The sequence below is a fragment of the Pongo abelii genome, chromosome 10 (assembly GCF_028885655.2).
Source record: "Pongo abelii isolate AG06213 chromosome 10, NHGRI_mPonAbe1-v2.0_pri, whole genome shotgun sequence".
NCBI lineage: Eukaryota > Metazoa > Chordata > Mammalia > Primates > Hominidae > Pongo > Pongo abelii.
The window spans coordinates 27,301,909-27,326,715 of NC_071995.2; the positions used below are offsets into that span (position 1 = coordinate 27,301,909).

Consider the following 24,807-nt stretch of genomic DNA (forward strand, 5'->3'; position numbering starts at 1 on the left):
AACAAAAATTTAAGCTATTCTTAAAATTTTGATACTTATTTCAATATTTATTATTTTTTAGAAAGTTATTTTTATATATGAGCCATTTGGAACAATTTCATTTTTTAAATTTTAATGTAAGGTGTCCTAATTTTTATTTTAAAAAAGCCAAGATGACTTTGAGACTAATATTTAATATTTAATATAGCCCAGAAGACTGGTAACTTGAATTTTTTAAAAAGTGCATGTCTGGTCGAGCGCAGTGGCTCACGCCTATAATCTCAACACTTTGGGAAGCTGAGGCGGGTGGATCACCTGAGGTCAGGAGTTCAAGACTAGCCTGGCCAACATGGTGAAACCCTGTCTCTACTAAAAAAAATAAAAAATGAAAAAATAAAAAATTAGCCAGGCTTGGTGGTACACGCCCAGCTACTAGGGAGGCTGAGGCAGGAGAATCACTTGAACCCAGGAGGCAGAGGTTGAAGTGAGCCGAGATAACACCACTGCACTCCAGCCTGGGCGACAGAGCAAGACTCCATCACAAAAAAATAAAAAAAAAAACAAAACTGTATGTCTATTACCCTAGATAAAGTAGTTTCTAAGTGATAGGAAGTTGGTGTTTTCCTTTTATATCTCAGAGTTTATCTAATTTTACTATTAACAGTATTGCTTGGTTGCCTAATAATTTGTTTGAAATCCCCTTCTTTTATTGTGTGAAAAAGTCTACCCAGGGACTATAAAAGCCGTAAAGATTAAATTCGGATAATTGCAGTGGTGTACCCAGGGTAGGGCAGTAGGAAGAGGCAAGGTGGGAAACAGTATCTGTACAGAATTTGAAAACAATAAAATTAAGAGTCCTGAAAGCTGACCTTCCTTATCACCAGGGTCCAGATATTTTAAGCAATATCAGTGATAAGATGCTCTTTTGTCACCTCTGTGGATCTTTGTCACTGCCAAATACCACCCTCACTCCCTTTGGTACACTCTTTAAAAAGTAAACACTATACAAATAAGTTTAAATTTTCATACAAGGTATTTCATATAGTTTTTGTATTTTGTATACTTTTTAGGGCATATTTAGAAAGGGGGTAGAGTTTATAATTATTTTACTACCAAGATCCCATTTTATTATACTTTTACCAAAATCTTCATTCCATTTTTAAATATTTTATTACCAAATTGTGTTTAGTTAATAATATTTTTGTTTTTATTATTAGATGTTTATAACTAGCAATCATATTGGCATAGAAACAACAAGCTTAGCACAATGAATTCAGGTAGTTATTTTCACAAGCAAATATATTTCATTGCATGGATAGCCTTTATGTGGCTGGTGGGCCTTCATGACACTTTTGTTAGGAGGTGGGTGCTAAAGCTTCAGAGGAGTGGCTGTGTCCTGAAACCAAGAGCTTCCCCTAAAGGGTCACCACAGCAAGCTTGTTTTCTCAGTCAGAGACTAAAGGAAAATTGTGCCCTAGCCAGCTAGCCTGAGTGTGAAACAATTTAAAGGTGGAGAGAGGGAGAAAAGCAGGTATGTATTAACCAAGGCCAGCTCAATTCTGGGAGTGGGCTGAGTACCTGTGCTGTGTGTATTTGCACGGCATCCCCTCCTCTTCGGTGTGTTGTCTTTCTACCCTGTACACACCCCCATCACAGTCATATCGAGTTGGGATTGTAAACTTCTGGAGTCAACACACAGGTTGCACGTGATGTATATGCTTTGGATGAACTAATGGCACTGTGATAAAATAGTTTGCTCTCAGAATAGGGTCTTCCCTACTGTTTTGCACTTTTATTCTTAGAGTGAAGCTTTGTTTCATGATCAAGGTCTCAGAGAACCTCAGTCCCTTTGGAAATAGAACTGACTAGATGAAATACAATGAAGACCACAAAAATAAGCTAAAAACTGTAGTTTTGACTGTTTGCTTGAAAGTATTTTGCATTTTCATTTATGAGCACTGTAGATCCTGCAAATGTACTTGTATGTTTTTATACTTTGTGTTCAGAACCTCAGCTTCTGAGGCATACTGGAAAGGCCAAAACTACAAAACTAGATATTTGGCTTTTAAATGTATCTTCAGCATACATATTCATCACTGTTACCCAGGGCACATTTGAAAAACTCCAAAAACCTTGTATAACCTACTCTTTAATTCCCAAGATTAATTTGGGAAAATAAATGCTTTGTTTTTTAAAATGTTCTTATTAAAACACACTCACACACACACACACACACACACACGTTTAAAAGGGAACATACTTAATTTGCTTGGTTTCCAACAGATATAATTAGTGCTCAGTGAAGCCCTAGCTCCCAGGGCACAAAACTAGGACATTGTTTTTGTTGGTTTTATTTAATTTGACTTTAGTGTCCTCACAATGAATTTTATTGCCCTGATAAATTACTCCTTTGTTTTCAAAGACAAATCCTTCCTATCATTCAGGTCTGTGTCAGTCTTTTCTACTTAGAGCTTTGTGGTACATTCACAGATATTTATTCTTTCTACATAAGTGTAGGACTTTTTCCCTTATTTTTCTAGAAAATGTTTATATTTAAAGTTTGCTTTTGAATTCTTTTTTTAAAGAGCTATTTTAATTGTTTCACAGTGCGAAGCATTAGAATCACAGGACTGTAAGGGACATCATGGATGTTCCTTGTGATTGGGAAAGGAATGATCCACGGCAGTGAGTTTCATTGGGGATCCTACTCCTATGAAATTTGGCATACTGCTCAGGTCAGGTTCAGAAGGTGAATTCTTAAGATAACTTTCACAGCATTGCCAGAAGAATTAGCTTTTGCTAAGTAGATAGGATAGTCTTCGTTCTGTTTTTTTCTTAGGCAGGTGGAACGTGATCTCTCTGTCTGCTGCTCGTAGTTCCCTTGTGAGACTTGGGGGGATAATAGCGGGTCCAGGTGGGCAGAGTTCTGATTTCAGTGGTAGACTCCTACTGAGGCTGGGTGTTAGAGGGTGGAGGGCTTGGGACTTGAGTTCTTTATTCAGTTCTTGTAACTTAACTCTTGAGTAGATCAGTTAATCTTAGCTGTTTGCTGTTTTGGCGGGGGGGTCGGTGTTGCAAAATGATAGTGTTAAATGCCTTGCCTAACTTTATAAATTATCTAAGACTTATCAACACTATTTGAATTTTTCAGAGAAAAAAAACCTAGAAGGTGTTATCTCAGAGTTGTAATTAACCTGTTGCCTATTGCATAAACTTCGTGGTACATTAACAGTACCGGTAGTTGGTGATTCCCATGTCGTCTTCCATTGATTTTTCTAATAATATGAATTTTCATTCAATGTTTTTGCCATGTTTCTTTTGAAAGAATCACCCTGTGACCTGGGAGTTGAGGTGAAAACTTTTGCTTTTACTTGTTATTTACTTCTTGAGTGGATCTGTTTAAATAAAACGTATAACTAATGGCTTAATGTAAAGAAATTAATTGATTTGCATGGATTTAATGAATAAATAACTTTAGACAGAGAAATAATGTTTGTCATTTGTGTCTTTTCTACATAATCATGTATGTTACTGAATGTCTGACCCTGGTAATACTGTAATTAACATAGAGCTTATGAATGACATCATGTATTTAAAATTATGACTTCATTTTCTTGACTTTGATTAATCTGTCAGCACCATTTATTTGAGCATTAAGATTCACTTAAAGTGTGTCTCTTTTGTTTTATTTTTTAATAATCTTTTTTTTGCCTTTTTAATGGTTGAATCATATCTTTAAATATATTAGTATTATTGACTTTTAAAAAAGAAATTAGGAAATTGTTTACCTCCTTAACATAAGATTTTTAATTTAATACTAAACGTAAATAATTGGCTCCTTGGATTGGAACCAGAAAATTTCCCAACTTCATTCCCTTATCATTCTGCCACTAGTAAGTAAATTTTGAGCAGTGGAAAAACTTCCAAAGTGGGCTAATATCAGTGAGGTAGACATGCGGTGAAGGTTGTTGGGGGGTAATAGTGGCCGAGGGGAGTGGTGAAGTGGCATCTTACCCAGAGGAGAAAAAGTATTTTGGTCTAAAGTTTGGAAGAGGCAGGAAAGGGTAGGAAATGTTTTTTCTGATGGGCGTGTGCCACGAAGTTTGAGAACCAGGTCAGTAGAACCTGCAGCTCCCACTAGTGCTTCAGTTGAATAGTTATAGATAGATACCTCTTGACTCTGAAAACATCTGTCCCATGCCACACTGCTGACATCTTTCCTAACACCCCACTTTACCTGGCCTCCTCAGTACTAAGTTACTTAGTCCTTGAATCCTTGCTTCCCATTTTAATAGCAAGGTAACTGCTGACCCTTTCTTGAACTGTGGCTTTTTCCTGTTTTCTGGGCATTGAATATATTCATATAGGACTAACATGAATATTTGAGTTCAGTTTATTAGACCATGATTTTTGCATAGTTTATTCTTATTTTTATTAGTATTCTTATACTAACAATTATACATAGTATTCTTTTTTTTTTTTTTTTGAGACGGAGTCTTGCTCTGTCACCCAGGCTGGAGAGCAGTGGCATGATCTCAGCTCACTGCAAGCGCCGCCTCCCAGGTTCACGCCATTCTCCTGCCTCAGCCTCCTGAGTAGCTGGGACTACAGGTGCCCACCACCGCGCCTGGTTAATTTTCTTTTTGTATTTTTAGTAGAGATGGGGTTTCACCGTGTTAGCCAGGATGGTCTCGATCTCCTGCGCTCATGATCCTCCCGCTGCGACCTCCCAAAGTGCTGGGATTACAGGCGTGAGCCACCGCGCCTGGCCAGTATACATAGTATTCTTAATAGTTTATTTAATCTGTCCTTTCTGCTGAATATGTTGTTATCTATCATGTTGAAACACAAGCTGAGTTTTTTAGGATTTCTTATGTTTTAATATATACAGCTTTTAGAGTTTTTCATTCTTTCTTAGAGGTCTATACTATTTTGCTTCTTCAGGAACTCAGTTGGATTAATATTATTTCAAATTTGTAGAATTTTAGGTAATCAGAAATGCATGAATCTCCTTGGCTTTCACACTGGGTGATTGTATAACTTGAACAGTTTATCAACTGGATAATACAGTTAATTTAATGAGTATGTACTATGTTCACAGGACTAGGAATTGTAAAGAAGTGGGGAAAACTCTGATTTCTAGCTTAAGTGATAGCTAAAGAAGCAGAGTGGGGGGGGTGTGTATACACACCCATATATATCTACATACATAAATATATATACACACATACACATATATCTACATACATAAACATATATATATATATACACACATAGTAAAATACTAAATTCCAAGCCTAGATCAGTCTTAAAATGGAAACATAGGACAGTATGACACGAATTTGTATAATAATGCTAAGAAGATACTATTTAAAGTATGAAGTATATACTTAAATGAGTTTTATAGCTTTGTGTCACATCTCTGATAATTTGATATGTTGTACCTGTCTTAGTTCTAGATGCAAATTTCAAATTTTGCTGGATAGCTCTACAGAAATATGTATTGTCCTTACAAATTCAAAATACCCAAAACCTAACAACTGTTTTATTTATGGCAGAATCATACTGAGAGGATGAATTGCTGGTGATTGTAAATGTTTTGGAATTTTCAATCTGAATTTATAAATGAAACGAGGTATATATTTGTTTAATATAATTCTTTTCTGAAATATAGTTATAAATCAGAAAGGTTGGTTTTTTATTTCTCCAGTTAAAGGGGAGAGCATGGCAATTTAAGAATTTGTCAACTGAGAAAACAACACATTTGAAGGAAGGGTTAGAAAAAGAGCACCTGCTGTGTTGCGTTCACTCTGTATATTCCCAAGCCTAGCAGTGGGAGATAATGTTAATCACAGCCTATCCAGGCCTATCTGTGGGTCTGGGTTGTTTTATTTTGTTTTGTTTTGTTTTGTTTCCATAATCTAAAACAAGTTATTCAGATAGATAATTTATAAACCAGAATCTGAAAATGGCTTGAAAATCTGCATTGTTTACTTTATGAATTCCTTCGTTTTGATTTCATTAGACTCCTTACATTCTTTTTATTAAAACCTTCGGAGTTTGTAGGGTGGAGCATGTCTTCTTTCCTGATGAGATTCAGCCTATTTTGATTAACTTGTTTTTAGGGAGTAAAAGGCTTTGCTTAAGTGATAAGGTGTTAAGAAATGTGTCAGGATAATTTTATACTGTACTGATTTTTTTTTCATTTCTAAGCTACATATAGATATTTTCTTTGTAATTTTCTACCTTTTTTATAAGTATGATTTACTTGAGCATTTCCTGTCCCTGAGCGTTTTGAAAATATTTATAAATTATTTCAATTAATTGTTTTATGAAACCACAAATTGTAGGTTAGAACAATAGCATTTTTTCTTGAGATAGTGCGTTGCGATATACTTAAGGGTTTTACAGTGTGATATAATATTCACAGTAGCATCAATTCGTGGTAAGATTTATTTCAGGAGTTTAAATCAATACTGCAGGGCTTTTCTGCAGTACTGCTTAAAATACTCGAATGCCAATTGTATTGCCTCTGGGATCACACTGACATTTTCTCATTAGTATTGTGCCCATTCCCCCCCTAGTTAAGCATAAACTCTGTTTGTTTCCGTCCTGTACAATTAGTGCCTATATTATTCGACAAACACACATGGTTCACCCATTCTGTGCCAGCCACTATGCTGAGGGGTTCCAGAGGTAATAGGACAATCAGAGGAGTAGCCAGTTAACCACTTTGATATGAAACAAAACCACCTAATGCTTTGAAAGCACAGGGAGAGTGGCCACCTCCACACCAAAAAACTGGGAAAAGCTGCCTGTTGAACGATGTGCAAGAATTAGCAGAGAAGAATGCAAAGCATTTACCAAGGAAGGAGAGCAGCATATGCAGCTCAGAGATGCTTGGGAGAGTGATAGATTGAGAGAACAGAAATGTCTTGGCATAAGGGTAGAGGGGAACTGGGAGAGTTGCAAGATGATTAAGGGGTAGCACATCAGTAACCTGTGCAGAGTTTGGATTTTATCCTGAAGGCGGTGGAGAGCCATTGGAAGATTCTGACCAGGAGAATGGAATCCAATTTTATTTGAAAAACATTTACCTCTAGCAGTAATCTGCAAAGTGGATGTGCAAGGAGGGAGACAGGATGGGAAGGCAGGGAGATCAGTTAGCAGGCAATTGCAGAATGCAGCAGTTTTGTTCCTAAGTACAAGTGCTCAAAGCAGCGTTATTTGTAATAGCCAAAAAACTGGAAACCCAATTGCCTATCAGCAGTAGAATAGATGAATACATTGTGGTTTGTTTATTCAATAGAAATCTCTACTGCAGAGAGAAAGAATGGACAATTGCTATGCACAGCAACACAGATGAAACTCAGCAAACATAATGTAACGCCAAAGAAACCAGGCAACATTACATATGATGCAGTCTGTTTATAGAGTCCAAAAACAGGCAAAACTAGTCTGTGATGATAAAGATCATAATAATAGTTGCCTTTGAGGGAGGGTGTTGGGACTAGGAGAGGGGCTTTTCTTGATCTTCGAGGTGATTAGACGAGTGTGTTCACTTTGTGAAAATTCATAACTTAAGATTTCTGAATTTTTCTGTATGTTATACTGCAATTAAAATGTTTCTTTAAAAACCTCGTTATCTCAACTGCTAGGCATGAACACTGTCCCAATACTATTCCCAGTCCTCTTCTATCTAAATAGTCACTATTGCCATGCTGCTACTCCCTCCCACTTTGCAACTCACTAAGGCAGGCTGGAGATTTTTGTGACTGCTGGAGTGATTTTTGCCAGTTTGCTTAACCCATTTCATTCCATGAGTTTCCTGGCAGAGATTCCGCAAGCAGTCTCTGCCAGGAAGACTGCTTGTAGCAGTGCTTGAGTTTTGGTTTTTACTGTGAAATTGTAGGACTTAAATATAAACACATAGTGGAAGTCAGATATATTAATGAAATGCAAATATATTTATGTAAGCTTAGCAAAAACTAGGGTTTTTCCCTCCTTAAGCATGAAGTTTATTTTGGAAAGTATGTTAGAATTTTATACAGTTAATTGATTCAGTAGCTGTACCCTACAGTTGAGCTATTTATATTACTCATGTGCTGTAGGTTAGGTTGTATAGCTCATTCATTCTGACTGCTGATGACTATGTCACATTCGTCTGTACCTGGTGATGTACTTTCAGTAAAGGACAGAGACCAGGCCTAAGCTCAATTCTATATGTAGAATACTGTAAAATAGAGTACCACTTTAATCAGTATCACTGATATTTACAATAAATATCAGGTATTTTGCCCTGGAATTTCACAATGCACATCTTAAACTTAGTATCTATCTTCTCCAGTAGTATGAAACACTCATTAAACAGTACAGCACCTCCTAGATTATTTAAAGCCCAAAACTTTCCCAATTAATTGCAGAGCAGCAGCACACAGTATCTCTTTAAAGAGAATGGCAACTATAGAGAGTATGAAGAATAAAGTATAGCTGTTTGGAACAAAAGCATTATTTGTTTTATTACACTGAATAATGAGCCTCTCTTCAAATTTCGCTACACTGAAAGATACCTGTTACTTTGAAATATCACCACAGGATGTACCTATTTTTGCATTTCATCTAGGGACTTAATTATTTAATTGGCTTAGATTTTCTTCAGAAAACAAACAGAACAATCGAAATTATTCTTAACCCTTAGAGATTAAGGAAAAACTAACTGCCTTTTCAAATTGTTTGAATGGACACTTTTTTTGTTCTCTATGAACTGAAATAGCCTTAATTTAACAAAGACTCACAGGGATCATGCATGGTTGGTTTTACCAAATATTATTTTTGGCTTCCATATCCTTAAAGCATTTAGTATTTTATCAACTGAATAAGTATAGTAAAGAAATTTTAAGAAACATTAAAGTTTTCTGCTTTGCCTACTGTGCTCATTAAATTTTAACACTGAAGTCCAGTAGAAGTTTTATAGTCTAGCAGCCACTCTGACTCATGAGTCAGGGGCTCAAATTTTCCTTAATCTTACATATTTGTTTTATTACCGTTTTCTCACAAAATTATTTTATTTTGTCTTTGAAGTATTTCCATACCAACTTAGCTTTAAAAATGTATACCTGCAAAGGAATATGCTTTGATATGTGACGTTTGGCTCTTTGAAGCCACCACTGTAGTCCTAACAATGGACAATGTTTTGTTGAAAAGTTTTCAGATTTACTTTATTGTAACTATAGAAATGTTCTTGTCAGGATTTATGGGCTCAATATTTACAATACCATAAATGAGAAGTCCATAGTTATCTTGGTTTCATGGATAAAAAATAAATGTCTTTTTATCTCCTATTAAGTAGAATGGTGGATTTCATTGCAAAATGTTAAATATTAAATATGTAAATAATTCAAGTAGTTTGATTTTTAAACATTAAATTCAGGAATTAGATTCTTTATACCTGAATGGTGACTGGAAGGTAATGAACTTAATTTGCCATCTCTTACATGTCTTTTACATAGACAAAAAGTCCCTAATCAGGTGGCCCATACTTATTCAGGTGTGCAGAAGAAAACTGATTGGCAGACAGATTTTAATGGAAAGGACATAGATTTGGGCGATCAGATAACATCTGGATTCACACTGGAGCTCTATTCCTGCTTTACTAAGATGAGAAAGACTGGAAGGAGCAGTTTTCACCAGGAACCTCAGGGGTAGTATATTCCTAAGTCTGATTTGGTTATTGAACACCAGCTCTTTCTTCTCCTTATTTCTGTGGCAACAATTGACTAAATTTATATCATTTGGTTTAGTAGTGTTGGAAATTATAATTCCCATGGTCACATTTACTTGATTACTGTCTCTCCTAAGCCAGAATTAGTGATTACAAATGTCCTTGCAAACTTTGCTAATAACTTTATTTCATGAATAGAAGTAACTGTGTAGTGGTTCTGAGTGTTAGATTTGCATCTGCCACTTACTGGGTGGGTAACCCTGAGTAAGTTACTGATTCTCTATGCCTGCATTTCCTCTTTTGTTTAATAATTCATGTCACATAGAGCAACAGATGAGTATTAAAAGGATTAAATATCTGTTCTGCCTTGGTGACAGCCAAAAAGACTTAAAAAAATTTTTTCAAGGATTAAATAAAAGAGTGGCTGGGCATGGTGGCTCAGGGCTATAATCTCAGCACTTTGGGAGATCGAGGTAGGAGAATCACTTGAGGCCAGAAGTTCAAGACCAGCTGGGCAACATAAGGAGACCCCATCTCTTTAAAAAAAAATAGTATTTATATAAAACAGTCAACATTGTGTCTTTCACATAGTAAGAATTCTTGTTGCTAGATTCAGTAAAAGCAAGGTGCTACCATTTGGCTAGTTGGTTTTCAATGAAGGTACCAGTATGTACCTGCTTAAGAAGAAATATCACAGATATAGTTATACTTAAATCTACCTTAAAATATCACCAAGTTTCCACTAATTTTTTTTTTCCGTAGGAGTGTATTATACTCACTGCCAGTTTTCTCATGATTGGTGAAAGAAAGCCATGAAATAGCACATGTAGTAGAAAGCATAATTTAATTGGTGGCAGAGTTCAGGGATTTTCACATGAAGACTTTGAGAGTGTGGTCTCTAATCCCAGTTCTGAGAGCTTTAACAGGAGTTAAACCATCACAGAACTTGGCGCTACACACATGCCTCAGATCATCTCTGGAGGGTTGCAAAGTAGTCTGGGATCCTAACAGAAAGTATAATTGCAAAACAGATGGCTTTTTATGTTCCCTTTTATAATACTGCAGCAAGAAATGGAGCCCAATGGTATATTATTTTTATATTTCTTATTTATGAGATTTTGTGCCAGGAAAGTCAAATTGTAAGGTCCCATATTGTTCCACCTTCCATAAACATTTAAGAAAATTAGCAAGAACAGACCACACATAGTTTTTTCTTGCTAATGTTCTTATATCAATAATAACTCATTTTATGATCTCTTTTAACTAGAATTCTTGAGAGGGGCAACTCCCTCAACATCTTCTGTACTGGGCACTTTATTTAAATATATGTAAAACTTAATCATTTAATTTCAGTTTTCTGAATAATCTAAAGTAGTTTTGTGCAAAGACTGGCTCTGCTGTCACCTGTGCATGGGACCTTGATCCTGTGTATAACCTGGCCAGGCCTCAGCCTTCTATATTCAGTGAAATGACTGTACTAGTTGATGGCCAGTGGGCTGCCAGCTATGAAAGGTGAGACATATTAATACTTTGAATGAAACTATGTTGACTTAACTGGTAACTACCGTCTCTAGCAGCAGAGAGGCCTGGACAAAAGAGCACCAGCAGGAGATCCACCTGCCTGGGTCCCTTCAGGGCTGCCTTGCCATCAGGGGTCAGATTGTAGGCATGGCTTCAAAGACAGCCACACTGTGAAAGTTCAAGAGTTTGTAGTACTTACAGACCCTGGGGGGTACACAGCACGCCTGGAGGCCACATGTAGGTAGGTCAGGTCGCAAGCAGGTAGAGAGAAAGGGAGCTGGCAAGTAGCATTCTATTTTGGGTAATGAAATGTGAGTCACAGGCAGATGCCATAAGGGTCCATTTAAAGGAAGTGGCTGGAAAGCAGGAAGCCCAGTCCATGAGGCAGGAGAGATACCTCCAAGGTTTTATTCCTGGCCACTGGCTGGAACCATTTGGGTAGGCTGTAGTACTGGAAACTATGTCAAGCGCAATTGAGCCGGGTTGACTTATATTTAAAAATGGATGCTGAGGCAGCATGAAATTAAAAGCACTCACTGTGCACTGTGCTGATCCATTTGGTTTCCGGGAACTCTGAAATGAATAACCTTTTACATGCCTGGAGAAAGTACCATCATCCACCCATCCCTGACATCTCTAGGTATGAGAAGCTGACAGCTTCTTTAGAGCCTTCACCAGGTAGAACCAAATGTATTTTTGAGTGTTGTTGGTAGGCTTATGACTTGGGAAGAAGAATATAGCAAGGCTGGAGTGGTAGAGAGGAGGGGGAAAAAAAAGAGAAGAAAGATGCATATGCTGAGAATAATGGCATTTGTGTGGAATGGTGGCATTCCAGTTAGAGTTGACTCAGGGCTACTAGTACTGGAGAGATTGGGCCCATCAGGAATTGGCTTGTAATGAGGGCTACAGGTCCACTGGAAGCCCTGACCAAGACTGAATTGTACATTTCTGTGTGTTGCTCTCCATTCCTTTGCACTATTTTTCATTTTTCATACCTCCCAAGTGGCTACTTTTTCATGCCACTCATGGCTCTCTCTAGCCTCTCTGTGCCTTCTTCCTCTCTCGCCTTTTTGTTTTTGTTTTTGTTTTGTTTTTTTATTTGTTTGTTTGTTGTGTTTTGTTTTTTTCAGATGGAATTTCACTCTTGTTACCCAGGCTGGAGTGCAATGGTGCATTCTTGGCTCCCCACAACCTCCACCTCTCATGTTCAAGCGATTCTCCTGCCTCAGCCTCCCTGGTAGCTGGGATTACAGATGCCCACGGTCATACCCGGCTAATTTTTTTTTTGTATTTTTAGTAGAGATGGGGTTTCACCATATTGGCCAGGCTGGTCTTGAACTCCTGACCTCAGGTGATCCGCCTACCTTGGCCTCCCAAAGTGCTGGGATTACAGGCGTGAACCACTGCGCCCAGCCCTCCTTCACCCTTTTTAAGGTATGGTGTTCTGGGCTTACAATCCCAAGCTAAATACTTGCCTTGTAAGTGCACTTCTGTCAGATAGGTGTCACAGAAGAATTCAGTCTAACAAGCATGTTCTTGTGTTTCCATGGGGTATTAGAATGATTTTACAAAACATAACTTGGAAGGAATGGGAAGAAATGACTTTTTAGTGGTGTTGGTTAGTAAATGAGATTAGTAAGAGGAATTATTCTGAAGCTGGGCTAATTTTTGAGACGAGCCTTTGATTATTGAAAACATATCTCTTAGTTTTCTAAAACAGGTAATTTTACATAAAGATTTTGCTTTTCCTTGAATTACAATTACTACATAAAAATCTTACATTTCCACTGTGAACTTTAATTGACTGGCAAAAATTAACCCAAATTGTTAATTTAGAAATAAGTGCCACCCTTTAGTTATTCTGCAGAATATTGTACTCCCAAAAGATTTCCAATGCTGTTTTATGCACCGTTGATTAACCCTGCTGGGTATGAGAGAAGTCTACTTCAAAGTCATAGAGCTTTAACATTGTATATGTTCGAAAAAATACAATTGTCAATAAGCTATCTGGAGATGGGCTTTTAATAAGAAACTCAACTGAGTGCCCTTGTAGCACTCAGTGTAAATTTGATGCTAAATGAAAAACTAAAGTTACTAGTTATATTCATTTGAAAAGTTTATCCTAAGGAAAAGACGGAATTCTTTTATTTTTTGAGACGGAGTCTCGCTCTGTCGCCTAGGCTGGAGTGCAGTAGCATGATCTCTGCTCACTGCAAGCTCTGCCTCCCGGGTTCACGCCATTCTCCTGGCCTCAGCCTCCCAAGTAGCTGGGACTACAGGTGCGTGCCACCACGCCTGGCTAATTTTTTGTATTTTTAGTAGAGACAGGGTTTCACGTGTTAGTTAGGATGGTCTCGATCTCCAGACCTCGTGATCACCCGCCTCGGCCTCCCAAAGTGCTGGGATTACAGGCGTGAGCGACCATGCCCAGCCAAAGACATAATTCTTAATAGAAGGATCAGTATTCTCACACCAATAACTTTAACTTGATTCATAGCATGTTTTATACTAGATGTGACTGAAATTTTAAAATATGATACCATTTCTAATATCTACTTACAATTTTTGAGTGTGCTGCTGCTCTAGGTATGTGGATTAATAACCTAAAATGTCTTTATTTTCAGATGCTCTTATTAGTATAAATGTTTCTGAAAGTTTGCATTGCTATTGATTTGTCCGTCCATAAAAAAGAAGTTTATACTTTTTAAGTTAGAACTTTCACTTCCGTACCCAGACCTAACTCTTGAATTCAAACTGTGTGCCGAGCCCTGTACTAGATAAGGTACAATTTGAAAAGACATTATTTCATTCCATTTCTTACAAATGCTGCTTGGAAAAATATGTGTCTTGACTTAAATCACACAAGAAGTAGTAGACTCGGGATTTGAACCTTGGTGCATCTTGTTTCCACTAATCAACATTGCCTCAAACAAAATGGCTTATTCCAGAAAGTATATTTTAATAGTGTGAATTTAAAGAAAATGCAGAAAATCTCCAAGAAATTTTGCTTTGTATTTAAGACAGGAGTTAAAATTAATGTGTATGTTCAGACATATTTTATTTAGGATTCTGTAGAAATAAAGCTGGATGTGATTTTCCAAAACTGAAGGAATAATTCATTGATGCTGAAAAAGGAACCTGAGCATCAGATGCTCATTTTGCTGGCATGTGTTTTTCATAGATTCTTTGAATTAATTAATTCTTTGCAGTTTCTTACATGATTTAGCACCTCTTTTCTTGCTTTTGAAATGGCAAGTTTGTATATATTATCTGATCGTTGTTTATTGACAAAAACCAGTTTCCAGGTGATTAAAGATAAGATTTCTTAGGGTGGTTTAGGACATTTTAAAAAAACATTTATTGGGTACAGTGAATCCTTTTGGGAATCCTAGCCTTATTTATTCTTTAGTTTCTGTATTCAGCCAAATTTCAAATATGTGTCCCAAATTACTAGATTTTTTTGACACTGGAAAAAGTTATTTAAGCTTTCTGAGACTCACTTTTCTCATATTGAAATGAGACTAATCATATCTAACTTGATGAATTATGTTGTGAGGAATAAATGAAACACGGTGCATGGTGCATAACATATAATAAGTACTTGTGCCATTTATTTCCACAATTGCCGAATACTTAAGTGTGTAATATTTGAGAGTGTTAAATCATTGGGCATGTGTGAATGCTGGCACCTGAGGGTAATAAATAGTAGAAGAAAGAGCATGAGCTTATTCAGTTTAATAATGAATATTCCTGTTAGTTTTCGGGGAGTTTCTGGTTACAACATTTTTGGAACCCATCAATACATAACCTTGCTTTATGTGTTTTTTCTGTTTAAAGATAACTTATTTAACAAACATTAAATATAAACATTTATATTCAATATGCTAAATATTGGCAGACCAAAATTTACCCAAATTGTTAATTCAGAAATAAGTGCTATTCTTTAGTTATTCTACAAAATATTGTACTCCCAAAAGATTTCCAATACTGTTTTATGCACTGTTGATTAAAACCTCTGGGTATGAGAGAAGTCTCTATTTCAGTCACAGACAGAGCTTTAACATTGCATATGGTTGAGAAAAATATAATTGTCAATAAACTATCTGGAGATGGGCTTTGAATAAGAAACTCAACTGAGTGCTTATTGATTCATTAACATTGAACCCACACCCAACAGCACTATATAACTCGTGCCTAAACAAAGTTTACATAATACATATTTTTTCCCCATGAGTCACCTCACAGCCTTCTTGCCTCAGAAACCCTGGACACCACTTCAGCACTATGCTTGGGGGCCATTTTAAATGGTGAAATCCCAGCAACAAAACTCACAAAAAACATGGCACCAAGTAGACTGAGAAAGGACACATGTTGACAGTACGAGAGCTGAAACACAAAGGCAACGTCACCTTGTTCAGTCTCAGCTGGGAGCGTGTGTGTCAGGCAGCTCAAAACTTTCACACCCTGTGCATATCCACAAATAACCCTGAAAGCACCACAAATAGTGATTTTTGGGATTAAAACAAATTTTTAGCAACTAGGTAGGTTTCACAAATATGGAATCTGCAAATAATGAAGATTGGCTGTAATTCCTTTAAGAAAGCATTGATCTTGAGGTAATATGTTTCCACAAATGCAAATGCTCAATTCCAGGAGGATATTACAACAATAAATGGTTCTTAGCTAAAGAATACTTGTTCCCTGGTAGCATGTTAGTGAATAAGCCTAGTGCTTCATTGTAAAAATTATTAAAATAATAGTGACTTGCATCTAGAAACCTCATAATGAAAACAATAACTGAACTATATTAAAACCTTTGCAGTAGAGCCTTCTATCTGCATCACTGTTTCCATGGAAAAATATATTCCAAATTCCAATTGGGATGTCCTTTTGCTTCCTAGGTCTTTAGTCTGAACGATGACCGATCCACCACACGCACCTACAGTGTAGGACTTCCGTTTTCCTCTCTAGTCTGGTTCTGGGGCTGGGCACAGAACTGTTGGAGCTGATACAAAGATCAGGGTTACAGCTCCTAGAGGGGAGTATTTTGGGCTGAGACTATGGGGTTTTCCAGATATTGGATCACGTCATCTGCAAAGAAAGACAACTTGACTTCCTCTCTTCCCATTTGACTACACTTTATTTCTTTCTCTTGCCTGATTGCCCTGGCCTGAATTTCCAATACTGTGTTGAATTAATGATTCAATATATGACTAAAAGTTCAAAGTGAAATAATGATAATTCATATAGGAAAATATGTGGCAATATGCTAAAGTCTAAAAAGGAATATAAAACTTCTGTGAGATACCTAACATCAGATTTATAGAAACAGAGAATAGAATGTAAGTTGTTGGGGGCTGCAGACAGAGCGAAATGGGCAGTTGCTTGTAGAAGGGGTATAAAGTTTCAGTTACACAATTATGAGTAAGTTCTAGAGATCTGCTGTCCAACATGATGCCTGTAGTTAATAATACTGTATCATGTACTTAAAAATGTGTTAAATGGATAGATCTTATGTTTTCTTCCACAACTGAAAAAAAAAAGTCCCATAGGATCATTTGAAATGATGAGTTTCTTGGTGGCAGGGGGGCTTTAATGAGATCTGTACCCTTTCTTGCTTGATTTCCCAAGTTTAAGATATTTAATGAATAAGAAGGCACTTTAAATAGACTTTAATCCAGCTTTTACAAAAATTTAATAAAGCAATATATTAATCTTTGGCCATTTTTGATACCTTAATTTTATCCCAAGAAAGAATAAAACATATTCTATTTTTAGTAAATAGAGTGCCTCGCAGAAGAGGAAACAAGTCAGAACTTTTCTGTTTTCTTAAATGTTCTCTAGATTGGGCAGCATAAAACTCTCCTTTGAAATTTAGAGTGCACACCAGCCTATTAAAGTCTCAGAGAAGTCTAGCTGTAAAGGAACTTGTTTAACTTTATTTACTGGCTTTCTTACATTTCTTTAACTTAGCAATACAGGAAATAAAGAATATTTGGTTTGACTATATGATAAAGTAAAAATTTCTGCTTGGCATGTAATGCAGCCAAATACAAAATCAAACACTGGGTAAACACAGCAAGTAGAACAAAGGGTTAATGTTTATATTTTTTGAATAACTCTTGTAATTTAAGAAAACTGTCAAACCCAGTTAAATGAGAAAAGGATAAACAGTTCATACATGACGAAACTGTTGGTCGTCAAAGGAATTCGTTTCCTTCGACTAAGATTTTTTACCCACCTGTCTTCATGCTGTGCCTGGTGTTGGCATTTCAGCGGGAAGACACTCTTTGTCCTGTGGGGAGAGGGAGGCAAGGGACACATTTAAAACAGTTGTCAAGACATCGTACATGAGAAGAGAGAATGAAATAATAAGGGAAATTGATATTAGGAAGGCAGGCAGGTAGCAGTTTTTTTGTTTGTTTGTTTTAAATCAGGAATGTGAGCTGAGTAAGATACTTTGACAACTGTTCTTAAATTTGTTAATACTCAATATTGGCAAAACACTGCACACTGCAAAGTGGTTCAGTTTTATTGATAATTCCTAAAATGACAAACTTTTTTTCTTTATTTTTGCCTCAGAAATTATCCTAATAATCCAAAAAGAAAAAAACAGGACAGAAAAACAGCGCATATATTGAATAGGGCTTGGCAACTAAATAGGAATTTTTGACCTAATGGAGCATGAGTTCATGATTAAAATTATGATAAAAATAGTTGTAATATGAAACACTGTCATGATAGGTGACTGTAGTTGCATTTGTGTTGCTTAATTCATTTCTGTAAAATAAGCCTGTGTACTTCAGTGAGATTATGATATGTTAAAATTTGTTTTGTGTAATACTTACATACTTAATAGAAGAAATGTTGATTCATTTTATTACAAGTGATTTTTTGCCCTTTTTTAGCAGACTACATAGACTCAGCCTTCTCCACTCCGTGTTCCTGCAGCTAGAGACATGACCTAACACCCTGATGACCACTCTCAGGGGCCTTGAGTGACTGGACGGTGCACCATGGAACTTAAAGTATGGGTGGATGGAGTTCAGAGGATTGTTTGTGGAGTCACTGAAGTCACAACTTGCCAGGAGGTTGTCATAGCCTTAGCTCAAGCAATAGGTAAGTGAACTCTGTGGGTATCTGAGAAAAGTACATTGTGCTTACTTTCGTTGTATGTGTTTGTTTTAAATATAGATTTCTAGGGGATTTTGTTCATTTGGTTCCATAATAAGTCTCACGGGCACTCTTATACTTATTAAAGTTTGCCTGTATTTAGGTAAATCTGTGATGATGCTTGTTCTCTGACACCCCTAGATTTTACTAACCCTGAGTTAACATCTACACTGCCTTCTCCTCTCCTGTTGTTCAGCCTAAACAGTGACTTCTGAAACTAAAGATGTTTCCCTGAGCCAAAATTTAGACCCAGATTAAGGATTTAGATTCTTAGTTCCCAGAATCTCTCATTAGGAAAAATCCCACCTATTGTTTATTTCTCCATACTTTTAGAAAATACAACAAATGAAATAACATCGTTCTTCACTGGAAAGATAATGTATACTTTTAAAATCTTATGATTGGCCGGGCATGGTGGCTCAGGCCTGTAATCCCAGCACTTTGGGAAGCTGAGGCAGGCAGATCACTTGAGGTCAGGAGTTTGAGACCAGCCTGGCAAACATGGTCAAACCCGTCTTTAATAAAACTACAAAAATTAGCCGGGCGTGGCGGTGCGCACCTGTAATCCCAGCTACTATGGAGGCTGAGGAAGGAGAATGGCTTCAACCCAGGAGACAGAGGTTGCAGTGAGCCAAGATCATGCCACTGCACTACAGCTTGGGTGACAGAGCGAAACTCGGTCTCAATAAATAAAATAAAATAAAATAAAATAAAATAAAATCTTATTATACAGTGAAAATGAAGCACAGCTCTTGGCTTCATGTTATCCTCCTACCATGTTTTACCCTTCCTTCTTATTTATTTTAAGCTTATCTTCATCATAGTTTATGTATATTTAGTTGCCTTAAATGATGAGGGCATAAACACCTGCATCAGTAAAACCAGCAATATGGGTCCAAGTTTATATTTGCATCTTAAATCTTTCATCTAACAAACGTGTATTAAGAGGAAGCTGTGTGGCCAGCACCATGCTAAGTGCTCAGGGCCTCTTTGTCTTTGAGCTCCTTATCAAAAGTTGATTTTATGTCTTGCCAGTTTATATTGGAAGCATGTCAATTAGCTCAGCATTGAAATGAGTCATACTGTTGCCAAGGCACTTTAGCATTTGGTAGAGATGATTGTGCCACCTGTGATGTGGCAGATGCACTGTTAGAGGTTTACAGTGCCCTATACAAGACAGAGACTTTCTTCTAATATTGACATCTTTTGATTTTTCCTTAAACACTATTGCACAAGAATATATTGCAGCAATGCTGAAAATTCTGGGCTTTCACATCCAGTGAAACTCTTTTTGCATTTGAGAATCATATATATGTAGACTTAAGTTTAATTATTAAAGAGGAGAAAATTAAGGCATTTAATTTTTTCATATTCTTTCTATGAGCTTATTTAGTAATTGTCAGTATTAAGAGCTTCACTTAATTTATGTGAATTAAAATATACAGCTTTTTTTTCTTTTTTTTTTCTTTTATTATTATTATTATTATTATTATTATTATTATTATTATACTTTAGGTTTTATGGTACATGTGCACAATGTGCAGGTAAGTTACATATGTATACATGTGCCATGCTGGTGCACTGCACCCACCAACTCGTCATCTAGCATTAGGTATATCTCCCAATGCTATCCCTCCCCCCTCCCCCCACCCCACAACAGTCCCCAGAATGTGATGTTCCCCTTCCTGTGTCCATGTGTTCTCATTGTTCAATTCCCACCTATGAGTGAGAATATGCAGTGTTTGGTTTTTTGTTCTTGCGATAGTTTACTGAGAATGATGATTTCCAATTTCATCCGTGTCCCTACAAAGGACGTGAACTCATCATTTTTTATGGCTGCATAGTATTCCATGGTGTATATGTGCCACATTTTCTTAATCCAGTCTATCATTGTTGGACATTTGGGTTGGTTCCAAGTCTTTGCTATTGTGAATAATGCCGCAATAAACATACGTGTGCATGTGTCTTTATAGCAGCATGATTTATAGTCCTTTGGGTATATACCCAGTAATGGGATGGCTGGGTCGAATGGAATTTCTAGTTCTAGATCCCTGAGGAATCGCCACACTGACTTCCACAAGGGTTGAACTAGTTTACAGTCCCACCAACAGTGTAAAAGTGTTCCTATTTCTCCACATCCTCTCCAGCACCTGTTGTTTCCGGACTTTTTAATGATTGCCATTCTAACTGGTGTGAGATGGTATCTCATTGTGGTTTTGATTTGCATTTCTCTGATGGCCAGTGATGGTGAGCATTTTTTCATGTGTTTTTTGGCTGCGTAAATGTCTTCTTTTGAGAAGTGTCTGTTCATGTCCTTCACCCACTTTTTGATGGGGTTGTTTGTTTTTTTCTTGTAAATTTGTTGGAGTTCATTGTAGATTCTGGATATTAGCCCTTTGTCAGATGAGTAGGTTGCGAAAATTTTCTCCCATTTTGTAGGTTGCCTGTTCACTCTGATGGTAGTTTCTTTTGCTGTGCAGAAGCTCTTTAGTTTAATTAGATCCCATTTGTCAATTTTGGCTTTTGTTGCCATTGCTTTTGGTGTTTTAGACATGAAGTCCTTGCCCATGCCTATGTCCTGAATGGTAATGCCTAGGTTTTCTTCTAGGGTTTTTATGGTTTTAGGTCTAACATTTAAGTCTTTAATCCATCTTGAATTGATTTTTGTATAAGGTGTAAGGAAGGGATCCAGTTTCAGCTTTCTACATATGGCTAGCCAGTTTTCCCAGCACCATTTATTAAATAGGGAATCCTTTCCCCATTTCTTGTTTTTGTCAGGTTTGTCAAAGATCAGATACTTGTAGATATGTGGCATTATTTCTGATGGCTCTGTTCTGTTCCATTGATCTATATCTCTGTTTTGGTACCAGTACCATGCTGTTTTGGTTACTGTAGCCTTGTAGTATAGTTTGAAGTCAGGTAGTGTGATGCCTCCAGCTTTGTTCTTTTGGCTTAGGATTGACTTGGCGATGCGGGCTCTTTTTTGGTTCCATATGAACTTTAAAGTAGTTTTTTCCAGTTCTGTGAAGAAAGTCATTGGTAGCTTGATGGGGATGGCATTGAATCTGTAAATTACCTTGGGAAGGATGGCCATTTTCATGATATTGATTCTTCCTACCCATGAGCATGGAATGTTCTTCCATTTGTTTGTATCCTCTTTTATTTCCTTGAGCAGTGGTTTGTAGTTCTCCTTGAAGAGGTCTTTCACATCCCTTGTAAGTTGGATTCCTAGGTATTTTATTCTCTTTGAAGCAATTGTGAATGGGAGTTCACTCATGATTTGGCTATCTGTTTGTCTGTTATTGATGTATAAGAATGCTTGTGATTTTTGCACATTGATTTTGTATCCTGAGACTTTGCTGAAGTTGCTTATCAGCTTAAGGAGATTTTGGGCTGAGACAATGGGGTTTTCTAGATATACTATCATGTCATCTGCAAACAGGGACAATTTGACTTCCTCTTTTCCTAGTTGAATACCCTTGATTTCCTTCTCCTGCCTAATTGCCCTGGCCAGAACTTCCAACACTATGTTGAATAGAAGTGGTGAGAGAGGGCATCCCTGTCTTGTGCCAGTTTTCAAAGGGAATGCTTCCAGTTTTTGCCCATTCAGTATGATATTGGCTGTGGGTTTGTCATAAATAGCTCTTATTATTTTGAGATACGTCCCATCAATTCCTAATTTATTGAGAGTTTTTAGCATGAAGAGTTGTTGAATTTTGTCAAAGGCCTTTTCTGCATCTATTGAGATAATCATGTGGTTTTTGTCTTTCATTCTGTTTATATGCTGGATTACATTTATTGATTTGCGTATATTGAACCAGCCTTGCATCCCAGGGATGAAGCCCACTTGATCATGGTGGATAAGCTTTTTGATGTGCTGCTGGATTCTGTTTGCCAGTATTTTATTGAGGATTTTTGCATCAATGTTCATCAAGGATATTGGTCTAAAATTCTCTTTTTTTGTTGTGTCTCTGCCAGGCTTTGGTATCAGGATGATGCTGGCCTCATAAAATGAGTTAGGGAGGATTCCCTCTTTTTCTATTGATTGGAATAGTTTCAGAAGGAATGGTACCAGCTCCTCCTTGTACCTCTGGTAGAATTCGGCTGTGAATCCATCTGGACCTGGACTTTTTTTGGTTGGTAAGCTATTGATTATTGCCACAATTTCAGAGCCTGTTATTGGTCTATTCAGAGATTCAACTTCTTCCTGGTTTAATCTTGGGAGGGTGTATGTGTTGAGGAATTTATCCATTTCTTCTAGATTTTCTAGTTTATTCGCATAGAGGTGTTTGTAATATTCTCTGATGGTAGTTTGTATTTCTGTGGGATCGGTGGTGATATCCCCTTTATCATTTTTTATTGCATCTATTTGATTCTTCTCTCTTTTTTTCTTTATTAATCTTGCTAGCGGTCTATCAATTTTGTTGATCCTTTCAAAAAACCAGCTCCTGGATTCATTAATTTTTTGAAGGGTTTTTTGTGTCTCTATTTCCTTCAGTTCTGCTCTGATTTTAGTTATTTCTTGCCTTCTGCTAGCTTTTGAATGTGTTTGCTCTTGCTTTTCTAGTTCTTTTAATTGTGATGTTAGGGTGTCAATTTTGGATCTTTCCTGCTTTCTCTTGTGGGCATTTAGTGCTATAAATTTCCCTCTACACACTGCTTTGAATGCATCCCAGAGATTCTGGTATGTTGTGTCTTGGTTCTCGTTGGTTTCAAAGAACATCTTTATTTCTGCCTTCATTTCGTTATGTACCCAGTAGTCATTCAGGAGCAGGTTGTTCAGTTTCCACGTAGTTGAGCGGTTTTGAGTGAGATTCTTAATCCTGAGTTCTAGCTTGATTGCACTGTGATCTGAGAGACAGTTTGTTACAATTTCTGTTCTTTTACATTTATTGAGGAGAGCTTTACTTCCAAGTATATGGTCAATTTTGGAATAGGTGTGGTGTGGTGCTGAAAAAAATGTATATTCTGTTGATTTGGGGTGGAGAGTTCTGTAGATGTCTATTAGGTCCGCTTGGTGCAGAGCTGAGTTCAATTCCTGGGTATCCTTGTTGACTTTCTGTCTCGTTGATCTGTCTAATGTTGATAGTGGGGTGTTAAAGTCTCCCATTATTAATGTGTGGGAGTCTAAGTCTCTTTGTAGGTCACTCAGGACTTGCTTTATGAATCTGGGTGCTCCTGTATTGGGTGCATATATATTTAGGATAGTTAGCTCTTCTTGTTGAATTAATCCCTTTACCATTATGTAATGGCCTTCTTTGTCTCTTTTGATCTTTGTTGGTTTAAAGTCTGTTTTATCAGAGACTAGGATTGCAACCCCTGCCTTTTTTTGTTTTCCATTTGCTTGGTAGATCTTCCTCCATCCTTTTATTTTGAGCCTATGTGTGTCTCTGCACGTGAGATGGGTTTCCTGAATACAGCACACTGATGGGTCTTGAGTCTTTATCCAGTTTGCCAGTCTGTGTCTTTTAATTGGAGCATTTAGTCCATTTACATTTAAAGTTAATATTGTTATGTGTGAATTTGATCCTGTCATTATGATGTTAGCTGGATATTTTGCTCGTTAGTTGATGCAGTCTCTTCCTAGTCTCGATGTTCTTTACATTTCGGTATGATTTTGCAGTGGCTGGTACCGGTTATGCCTTTCCATGTTTAGCGCTTCCTTCAGGAGCTCTTTTAGGGCAGGCCTGGTGGTGACAAAATCTCTCAGCATTTGCTTGTCTGTAAAGTATTTTATTTCTCCTTCACTTATGAAGCTTAGTTTGGCAGGATATGAAATTCTGGGTTGAAAATTCTTTTCTTTAAGAATGTTGAATATTGGCCCCCACTCTCTTCTGGCTTGTAGGGTTTCTGCCGAGAGATCCACTGTTAGTCTGATGGGCTTCCCTTTGATGGTAACCCGACCTTTCTCTCTGGCTGCCCTTAACATTTTTTCCTTCATTTCAACTTTGGTGAATCTGACAATTATGTGTCTTGGAGTTGCTCTTCTCGAGGAGTATCTTTGTGGCGTTCTCTGTATTTCCTGAATCTGAATGTTGGCCTGCCTTGCTAGATTGGGGAAGTTCTCCTGGATAATATCCTGCAGAGTGTTTTCCAACTTGTTTCCATTCTCCCCGTCACTTTCCGGTACACCAATCAGACGTAGATTTGGTCTTTTCACATAGTCCCACATTTCTTGGAGGCTTTGCTCGTTTCTTTTTATTCTTTTTTCTCTAAACTTCCCTTCTCGCTTCATTTCATTCATTTCATCTTCCAGGGATGATACCCTTTCTTCCATTTGATCGCATCGGCTCCTGAGGCTTCTGCATTCTTCACGTAGTTCTCGAGCCTTGGTTTTCAGCTCCATCAGCTCCTTTAAGCACTTCTCTGTATTGGTTATTCTAGTTATACATTCTTCTAAATTTTTTTCAAAG

General features: G+C 37.1%; 1 protein-coding gene and 1 long non-coding RNA gene across 11 annotated transcripts in view; one reads left to right on the forward strand and one right to left on the reverse strand.

The window, feature by feature from the left end:
* The window catches only part of RASSF8 (Ras association domain family member 8), a 130,518-nt gene that overhangs the window by 77,970 nt on the left and 27,741 nt on the right, over positions 1 to 24,807 (forward strand). For 4 of the 9 annotated variants that reach the window (XM_024257072.3, XM_024257075.3, XM_054527000.2 and 1 more), the window contains one exon: positions 18,130 to 18,340. In XM_024257072.3, coding sequence (XP_024112840.1) covers positions 18,238 to 18,340 — 103 coding nt within the window. In that variant the 5' untranslated portion in view covers positions 18,130 to 18,237. The remainder of the gene's footprint in view (positions 1 to 18,129; positions 18,341 to 24,807) is intronic. The other 5 variants (XM_024257074.3, XM_024257076.3, XM_054527003.2 and 2 more) reach the window with 2 other exon arrangements.
* LOC134759494 (uncharacterized) overlaps positions 1 to 24,807 on the reverse strand; it is a 76,805-nt gene that overhangs the window by 27,634 nt on the left and 24,364 nt on the right. For both annotated transcript variants that reach the window (XR_010135740.1, XR_010135741.1), the window contains exon 3: positions 17,463 to 17,516. This is a non-coding gene — a long non-coding RNA (uncharacterized LOC134759494). The remainder of the gene's footprint in view (positions 1 to 17,462; positions 17,517 to 24,807) is intronic.